At 47.2% G+C, this 9,446-nt stretch overlaps 1 protein-coding gene across 1 annotated transcript in view; it reads left to right on the top strand.

Annotated features, from left to right (window-relative positions):
- The first annotated feature begins 19 nt into the window (after positions 1-19).
- SMG6 (SMG6 nonsense mediated mRNA decay factor) overlaps positions 20-9,446 on the top strand; it is a 262,067-nt gene continuing 252,640 nt past the window's right edge. The window contains exons 1-4 of the mRNA XM_011956067.1: positions 20-526; positions 3,062-4,820; positions 5,357-5,549; positions 6,045-6,155. Coding sequence (XP_011811457.1) covers positions 3,067-4,820; positions 5,357-5,549; positions 6,045-6,155 — 2,058 coding nt within the window. The 5' untranslated portion in view covers positions 20-526; positions 3,062-3,066. The remainder of the gene's footprint in view (positions 527-3,061; positions 4,821-5,356; positions 5,550-6,044; positions 6,156-9,446) is intronic.

Here is a 9,446-nt window from a genome sequence, read left to right as displayed (position 1 = left end):
GCCCCCGCCCCTTCTCCCGGCAGTAGGCGCTGGGGCCGCGGTGGACCCTCGCTGCCTTGCCTCTCCCGCGGGTCAATGCGGCGTCGGGCTCGGCCACTCCTGGCCCGCTGCGGGAGAGCCTGGCCGGAATTCCTGCCTCCACCCTCTTTTTCGCCGCGAAGGTGACTGTTCCCCTTTGCCCCAGCTCTCTCAGACCCGCCCGCGGATTCCCAGGCGTCGGGAGACACGGAAAGGAGTGGGGTCTGGTGGAGGCCCCGGGCGTGTCGCTCTCCAGGTCTCCCTCCGCGGGCCTGCCCCGGCCACCGCTTTAGCGTCGGAGAGAAGGATTTGGGGAGAAAGGTTGAACAGCCTGCGACTTCCTTGCTGAACTTTTCCCCCCCAAGACAGGCTTCCGAAAGCTGCGCCATTGGAGGGATCCGGGACCTCAGACTACTCGGGTTTGGCCCTGGCATGTGTGGGAGCAGTTTTTATTAGAGAGAATGCTCAGTTTGCAAGTTAATTTCAAGTCTCCAGCCACGTCAGGAAAGTAAGAAAGATTCTAAGTGTCTCACCTCCCCTGCGTTAGGCAATAGAGTTGTGTAGAATGCTAGCTGTGATAGGTGGCTTCTCTAGGTTTGCGGCCAGTCTGTGAAATTGGTTTTTGTTTATTGACAGAATTGGATGGTTAAGGCTGTTTTCTCTCCCTGCTCTAGAAAGTTGTAGGAAGAGCTCTCCCCATCCCTCCTCCCCACCCCCCCACCCCCAAGTTACAGAATGCTGAGGGTGAGGTATTCTTGGGTTAAACTGCTTTATCTTTGTGGATACTTCATGAACCTGCCTTTTAAACTTCTGAAAATAGTGAAGCGCTATCCTAAACCTGAGTCTCTTTTTTCAATAGTGAAGCACTATCCTAAACCTCAGTCTCTGTTTTTCCCGTTTTGTTACATCTACAAAAAGTACATGTACGTGCTGGAGCATATGATGCCTGTGGGCTTGTTTGCATTTATATTTAGAGAGCAATACTAGGCTTAAAAACTTTTTTATTGTTACTATTTTTCGAGACGGAGCCTCGCTCTGTCGCCCAGGCTGGAGTACAGTGGCGCGATCTCGGCTCACTACAACCTCCGCCTCCGGGTTCACGCCGTTCGCCTGACAGCCTCCGGAGTAGCTGGGACTACAGGCGCGCGCCACCTCGCCCGGCTAGTTTTTTGTATTTTTAGTAGAGACGGGGTTTCACCGTATTAGCCAGGATGGTCTCCATCTCCTGACCTCATGATCCACCCGCCTCCTGACTTCGTGATCCACCCGCCTCCTGACCTCGTGATCCGCCTGTCTCGGCCTCCCAAAGTGCTGGGATTACAGGCGTGAGTCGCCGCGCCCGGTCTAGTGTTATTATTTTTTTGAGGTAGGATCTCACTCTTTTGTCCAGGCTGGAGTGCAGTGGAGGGATCTCAGCTCACTGTAGCCTCCACCTCCCGTGCTCAAGTGATCCTCCCACCTCAGCCTTCCCAGTAGCTGGAATTACAGACCTGCACCACAACACCTTGCTATTTTTTGTATATTTTATAGAGACAGGGTTTTGCCATGTTGCCCACGCTGATCTTGAACTCCTGGCCTCAAGCAGCCCTCCCGCCTCAGCCTCCCAAAGTGCTGGGATTATAGGCGTGAGCCACTGCACCTGGCCTATGCTTGGATTTTATATAGCATTCCGTTTGTGTACTTGATAATATTCTCACGAATTCTGTCACTTTTCCACTGAAATGTTTAGTGGTTACTTTTGACAATGGTAATGGATACTTTAAAAAAACAACAACAGATACTTGCTTGTTATACTTGTTATCTTGTTATACTTGCTGTTCAGTAAGTCCATGGAGCTCAGAGAGTGGTTTCTTTTTTTTTTTTTTTTTTTTTTTTTTTGAGCTGTTTTTTTTGAGCTGGAGTCTCTCGCTCTGTCGCCCAGCCTGGAGTGCAGTGGCCTGATCTGGGCTCATTGCAAGCTCCGCCTCCCGGGCTCACGCCATACTCCTGCCTCAGCCTCCCGAGTAGCTAGGACTACAGGCACTCGCCACCATGCCCGGCTAATTTTTTGTGTTTTTAGTAGAGATGGGGTTTCACCGTGTTAGCCAGGATGGTCTCGATCTGCTGACCTCATGATCTGCCCGCCTTGGCCTCCCAAAGTGCTGGGAATATAGGCGTGAGCCACCACGCCCGGCCGAGAGTGGTTTCTAAGGTCCTGTATTATTCTTAATTCTTGAGTTCCCAGTTCTTGATATTTTGAGAGTATGTCACAATCTTTCCATCAGCATCCAGGGAAAGTTCCCTTATGGAACTTTTTTCTAATCATAATTCCATCATCACAGTAGGAGTTAGTGTCAGTATTCTAGTACGATAGTCTGACCAGTAGTTTGGTAACTCTGCGAGCTACTCCCAGTGAGTTGGTGAGGATGGGTGAAGTTGAAGAATGTGGAAGGAACTGCTTAATTTACTAGCAGGTATGTTATTTGGTAATTGATATCCTGAAGAAGAGAATTGTCCTGGTCAAGTTTAAAGACGAGAGTCGCATTTTTTTCTCCAGAGATATCCAGGACTGATGATTGTTATAATACCCCCCTTTTTCTCCTTTTTTACTTTTTTCCCCTGCTGTTATGTTAGAAGAACTTAGCCACCCAGGAAAAAAGTTAAAGGCAGAAGAAAAAGCTGAGGTGGATTCACAGGCTCTATATGAAAAGGTTATAGAGATCTTTTGTTCTGACAATAATGAGGTAGTTTGGGTCTTGGATTTCTGAATATGACTGGGGTAACACATAGGAGATGGGTTTCCCCCATTTCCCTCACCCAAGTGTAGGTAGCACCAACACAATTAGGTCCTTAGCCTTGTGAATTGTTGAACAAGTGTTGTAAACTCAGAATTTCTGCTTCTACAAAAATGTCCTTCCTTACCTACCGATATTAGCATTTGGATGTGTAATTCTTGCTTGACTTTTTTTTGGTTACTTAACCAGAATGACAGTCTTTCCTCCTCCTTCCTTCTTTATTCTTATCTTCTACCTTTGCCTCCCAAACTCTCTCCCTGACATAACAGAAAACATGAAGGAATTAAAGGAGGCCAGGCCGCGCAAAGATAACAGGCGTCCAGATCTGGAAATCTATAAGCCTGGCCTTTCTCGGCTAAGGAACAAGCCCAAAATCAAGGAACCCTCTGGGAATGAGGAATTCAAAGATGAAATTGTTAATGACCGAGATTCCTCTACTGTTGAAAATGGTACTCAGCCCGTTAAAGATGTCTGTAAGGAACTGAACAACCAACAACAGAATGGTCCTATAGACCCAGAAAATAATCGGGGACAAGAATCCTTTCCTAGGACTGCTGGACAAGAGGATCGTAGTCTAAAAATTATCAAAAGAACAAAGAAACCAGACCTGCAGATCTATCAGCCTGGACGACGTTTGCAGACTGTTAGCAAAGAATCAGCCAGTCGGGTGGAGGAGGAAGAAATCCTCAACCAGGTAGAGCAGCTGAGAGTAGAGGAAGATGAGTGTAGGGGAAATGCTGCGAAAGAGGAAGTTGTGAATAAACCAGACAGGGCTGAGACCGAAAAGAACCCAGGTGGTGACAGAGTAAGGGCTGCAAAGGGAGAAAAAGGAAAGAGGACTGAAAAAGGGGAGGGGATGAGGAAAACCAATGATGACCCGGCCCAGGGGAAGCCAGGTTCTGCAAAGCGCTACTCCCGGTCAGACAAACGAAGGAATCGCTACCGCACGTGCAGTACCAGCTCAGCTGGCAGCAACAACAGCGCTGAGGGAGCTGGCCTGACTGATAATGGATGTCGCCGCCGCCGACAGGATAGGACCAAGGAGAGGCCACGACTGAAGAAGCAAGTGTCTGTGTCCTCAACCGATTCCTTAGATGAGGACAGAATTGATGAGCCTGATGGATTAGGACCCAGGAGAAGTTCAGAAAGGAAGAAGCATTTGGAAAGAAACTGGTCTGGCCGTGGGGAGGGTGAGCAGAAAAGCAATGGTAAAGAAAATCGAGGCACTCTTCGTGTCACTTTTGATGCAGAAGCCATGAACAAAGAGTCTCCCATGATGAAGTCAGCCAGGGATGATGTGGATAGAGGAAAGCCTGACAAAGGCTTGAGCAGTGGGGGCAAAGGCTCTGAGAAGCAGGAGTCCAGAAACCCGAAACAAGAACTTCGGGGTCGTGGGCGTGGCATTCTGATTCTGCCTGCGCATACCACCCTATCTGTCAATTCAGCAGGTTCTCCAGAGTCCGCACCTTTGGGGCCTCGGCTTTTGTTTGGATCTGGTGGTAAGGGACCTCGGAGTTGGGGCCGTGGAGGCACCACACGCCGGTTGTGGGACCCCAACAATCCTGATCAGAAACCTGCTCTGAAGACTCAGGCGCCCCAGCTGCATTTCTTGGACACCGATGATGAAGTCAGTCCTACGTCTTGGGGTGACTCACGCCCGGCTCAAGCATCTTACTATAAGTTTCAAAACTCTGACAACCCCTATTATTACCCCCGGACACCAGGCCCTGCCTCCCAGTATCCCTATACGGGCTATAACCCTCTGCAGTACCCAGTGGGCCCTACAAATGGTGTGTACCCAGGGCCTTACTACCCAGGCTACCCGACTCCATCAGGACAGTATGTATGTAGCCCTCTACCTGCCAGCACCATGAGTCCCGAGGAGGTGGAGCAGCACATGAGGAACCTGCAGCAACAGGAGCTGCACAGGCTTCTCCGGGTGGCTGACAACCAGGAGCTGCAGCTCAGCAACCTGCTCTCCAGGGACCGCATCAGTCCGGAGGGCCTGGAGAAGATGGCGCAACTCAGGTATGATGTGTTCTATTCTGGCTGGAGGGAAATGGGGATCAGCTGGAGGTGTACAGATTCCTATGGCTGAGGAAGGTAGAAACTTTTTAGCTGAGCTGCTGGGTGTTATCTCCTTTTCCCTTTGTAAGGGAAGGGCAGTTGGAAACAGAAGTTTTATTTTCTAGTTTTAGAAATGATTATGCATCCTACTTTTTCTTTAAGAAAAAATTATCTTTAAGGGGTCATTGAATCTTGAAATGTAAAAAGACTTTCTAGAATGCCAAGAAATGAACAGCGTATAGCTTGCAGTGAAGATCTTACTTCAGTTGTTAAATTTAGGTGAAGACATAAGGGGAAAAACTATTTTCCTAGACACAAGTATCTTTAGAATGACATTCTGCTCTGCAGAGTGGAAACCAGAGAGAGTAGTATGCCTACCTGGTCACATTTTTGATTTCCTGCCAAGGGAGGTGGTTAATTTGCCGGAATCTCAAAACTTGGGTCTAGCTCTTTCTATGGTGTATTTGGAGCTGGAAGTTGCATGTATTTTATTCCAGAGCTGAACTGCTGCAGCTATATGAGCGCTGTATTCTATTAGATATTGAATTCTCTGATAATCAGAATGTGGATCAGATCCTGTGGAAGAATGCTTTCTATCAGGTGATTGAGAAGTTCAGGCAACTTGTCAAGGATCCGAATGTTGAGAATCCAGAACAGATTCGGAACAGACTTTTGGAGCTCTTGGATGAGGTAAACTGTCACCTTTTTGTCCTCAGGATAAAGGCTTCAGCATTCTGTAGTTATGATGGATTTTTACTACCTGAAATACCGTCTTTTAGAACAGAATATCGCCAAAAATCTATGCCCTTTTCTTGGGTTCTGAGCCTACTCTACTCCAGTTGCTTCCTTGGGACTGTAAATTACTGACAATTGGAGTTTTGAGGTTGAAAGCTTTCTGAATGCATTGGCCTAAAAGAGAGAGAATGAGAATGTGTATATATGTGTTTGTGTTTGTGTTTGTGTGGAGAGAGAGTGTGTGTGTTCATGTGTTCATATCTTTGAAGAAGGCTTAGACTGAATTTGTCCTGCGCTCAAATTGGTGGCCACTAAATATTGTGCATGCCTCCCTTTTCATAGGATGTCTGAACATTAGCAGAACTGTGAAAGGGTTGTCCGCCCCGGTTTTTGGTGGATAGGTTGGATCAGAATAGGTTGATTCAGTAATTTCTTTTTTTCTTTTTATAGGGTAGTGACTTCTTTGATAGTTTGCTTCAGAAGCTGCAGGTTACTTACAAGTTCAAACTGGAAGACTACATGGATGGTCTTGCCATTCGCAGCAAGCCATTACGCAAGACAGTAAGCTACCTTCTTTATTTATCTTAAATTTTCATTCATTTAGTAAGCATTTATCTAGTGTTAGTTATGTGCTAGACACTCTACTGGGTGTTGAGGATAAAAGAATGAAAGGTATAGTTCAGTGCAGGGCAGATAGATTAAACCAACAGTTGTAGTGTCATGTGTACTATGGTAGTGGCATATAGCAGTGCTCCCCAGCCTGCCTTCTTTCTTTCTTTCTTTTTTTTTTTTTTCCCCTTTTTTGAGATGGAGTTTCATTCTTGTCACCCAGGCTGGAGTGCAGTGGTGTGATCTCGGCTCACTGCAACCTGCAACCTCTGCCTCCCAGGTTTAAGCAGTTCTCCTGTGTCATTCTCCCGAGTAGCTGGGATTACAGGTGCCCACCGCCAAGCCTGGCTAATTTTTGTATGTTTTGTAGGACGGGGTTTCATCATGTTGCCCAGGCTGTTCTTGAACTTCTGACCTTTGGTGATCCACCCACCTCGGCCTCCCAAAGTGCTGAGATTGCAGGCATGAGCCCTTGGGCCTGGCCAGTCTCTAGCCTTTTTGGTGCTGGGGACTGGTTTTGTGGAAGACAGTTTTTCCATGGACGGGGATGTAGGGGCATTAGATTCTCATAAAGAGTGCACAGCCTAGGTCCCTCACATGCTTAGTTCACAATAGGGTTTGCGCACCTGTGAGAACTAATACCACGGTTGATCTGACCGGAGGTAGGGTTCAGGTGGTGTGGCTGGTAGTCCAGGGGAGTGGCTGTAAAGGAAGAGATTGATTCAGGTTTGGATATGTTTATGTGCTAGCCTGCCCACCGCTCAGACCAGAGACTGGTACCAGTCCGCAGTCTGAGGGTTGGGGACCCCGGTATAGAGTGTTGAAGGGCCATAGAGAGAAGTGAATCTAACTTAGCCTGGTGGGCCTAAGGAAGGCTTCTTGGAGATTGTTAAGCTGAGTTTTGAAACATGACTAGGAGTTTGCAGGTGGGAGGAGCAGTTTAGATAGAGGGTCCAGCAAAAGAGAAACAGGCATTTTTGGCAAAGTGCAGGAAGTTCAGTGTGCTGGTGTTTGTAGTGTGGAGGGGCTATTGCAGGTGGAAGAGCTAACAAAGGGGAAAGTGACTAGGTCATAAGCTCTCATCTGCTGTGCCAAAGAGTTTGGACTTCATTCTGAAAGCTCCGGGGAACCATTAATTGCTTTTTTAGTAAATGGATAAGATAGGTTTGTTCTTAGAACCGGTCACTTGGGCCGATTGGTGAGTTTGGGTGGGAGTTGGACGAGAGTGGAGATAGAGGAGTCAGGTTGTAGGTCTGAACTCAGATAGAGGTCGTGGAGATGGGAAAGAGAAGACAGATTGGCGGTGGCTTAAGCCTGTAATCCCAGCACTTTGGGAGGCCGAGACGGGCGGATTATGAGGTCAGGAAATCAAGACCATCCTGGCTAACACGTTGAAACCCCCTCTCTACTGAAAAATACAAAAAAAAAAAAACTAGCCTGTAGTCCCAGCTACTCTGGAGGCTGAGGCAGGAGAATGGCATAAACCCGGGAGGCGGAGCTTGCAGTGAGCTGAGATGCGGCCACTGCACTCCAGCCTGGGTGACAGAGCGAGACTCTGTCTCAAAAAAAAAGGACAGATTGGAAAGAAAAGAAATAGAATGGAAGTGTTGACTGATTTGGTATGAGGGATGGATGAGATTGGAGGCATGGAGAGTCTGAATCATCTCCCAGCTGGTAGTCCAGAGGAATGGCTGTAAAGGAAGAGACTGATTCAGGTTTGGATATGTTTAGGTGGAAGTGTGTGTGTTGCAGGAACTTGAACAAATGAATATTGTGGTCTCTCTGGAGGTCAGGAGAAAGCTGGGCTGGTGTTACAGATTCATGAGTCATCATGATATAGGTGGTGGTTGAAGCGAAAGTTGGGGTACTGGGAAGACTGGCAAGAGATGGGGGTTACATTTCAAGGTGGGGGTAGGTAAAATTGTCAAGTGCAATGGAGCTGTCAAATGATAAGATTACTAAAAAGTGTCCATTGGGTTGGATGAACTCATCAAGAGTTAATTTAGTTGGGGAGACTGGAAGCCAGATCGTAGTGAAGCGAGATAAAGCAGTAGAGACTGCGAGAGAGTAATATAGACCATTCTTCTAAGCATCTTGGCTGTGAAGGCGAGGAGGGAAGACAGCTGAAAGAACATAGGGTTCTAAGAGAAGATTTTTTTCTTCTTTGTTTTTCGTTTTCTTTTTTTTTTTTCCCTTCTGTACCATGCCTGGCCAGTTTTTGTTTTACGATGGGAAACTTGAGCATATTTAGGAAGAGGTTAGAGATTAATTACAGAAAGCAGTGTGATTTATGGAGCAGAGGCTTCCTCTTGCCTTTTTGCTCCTTATGATAAATTACTGCATACAAGCTTTGTTACTGATGGATAAATGTTTTTGGCCTGGCGCAGTGGCTCACTCCTTAATCCCAGCCCTTTGGGAGGCTGAGGCAGGCAGATCACCTGAGGTCAGGAGTTTGAGACCAGCCTGGCCCAACATGACAAAACCCCATCTCTACTAAAAATTCAAAAATTAGCCAGGTGTGGTGTTGCATGCCTGTAGTGCCAGCTACTCAGGAGGCTGAGACAGGGGAATCGCTTAAACCCAGGAGGCAGTGGTTGCAGTGAGCCAAGACTGCGTTATTGCACTCTAACCTGGGCAACAAAGTGATACTCTATCGCAAAAATGTTTATTGAGTTCCTCTTACATGCTTGGTGACATTTTAGGCAGAGGCAATTCAGTGCAGATTGAAAAAAATTTAAAACGTGCTCCTGTTTCTTGGAGTTTAGTGTTTGATTGGGGGTGAGTGCAGACATTGGATGAGTAATGGCTGATGCAGTGACTTTTGCCAAAGATGTTGGGGGTGTATACTGTAAAGGGTTAACCTAGTTTTAAAGAATCCTGGGAGACTGAGAAAATCATAGTTAAACTAAGACTGAAGGCCAGAAACATCAGCCAGGTGAAGGTGTGTGTGAAAATGCAAGGAGAGGAGCATTCTAAGGGAAAAGAACAATATACTTAAAGGCCCTGAAGTGGTAAACAGCATGGTGTGTTAGGGGAACTGAGGAGTCTGTCTGACTGAGGTACAGAGAGTGACCGGGAACGTGGTGCTGATGAGGTAAGCAGAGGCTCAATTGTCCAGGACTTCATGCTGAGGATGAAGAGCCTTTGAAAGAATTTTTTTTTTTTTTTGTAGACTAAGTCTCGCTCTGTCGCCCAGACTGGAGTGCAGTGGCATGATCTCAGCTCACTGCAAGCTCCGCCTCC

This window comes from Colobus angolensis, unplaced genomic scaffold (assembly GCF_000951035.1).
Source record: "Colobus angolensis palliatus isolate OR3802 unplaced genomic scaffold, Cang.pa_1.0 Scaffold110, whole genome shotgun sequence".
In the NCBI taxonomy this organism is placed as follows: Eukaryota; Metazoa; Chordata; class Mammalia; order Primates; family Cercopithecidae; genus Colobus; species Colobus angolensis.
The sequence above is the reverse complement of the archived record's forward strand: the minus strand, read 5'-3'. Positions and strand labels throughout refer to the sequence as shown.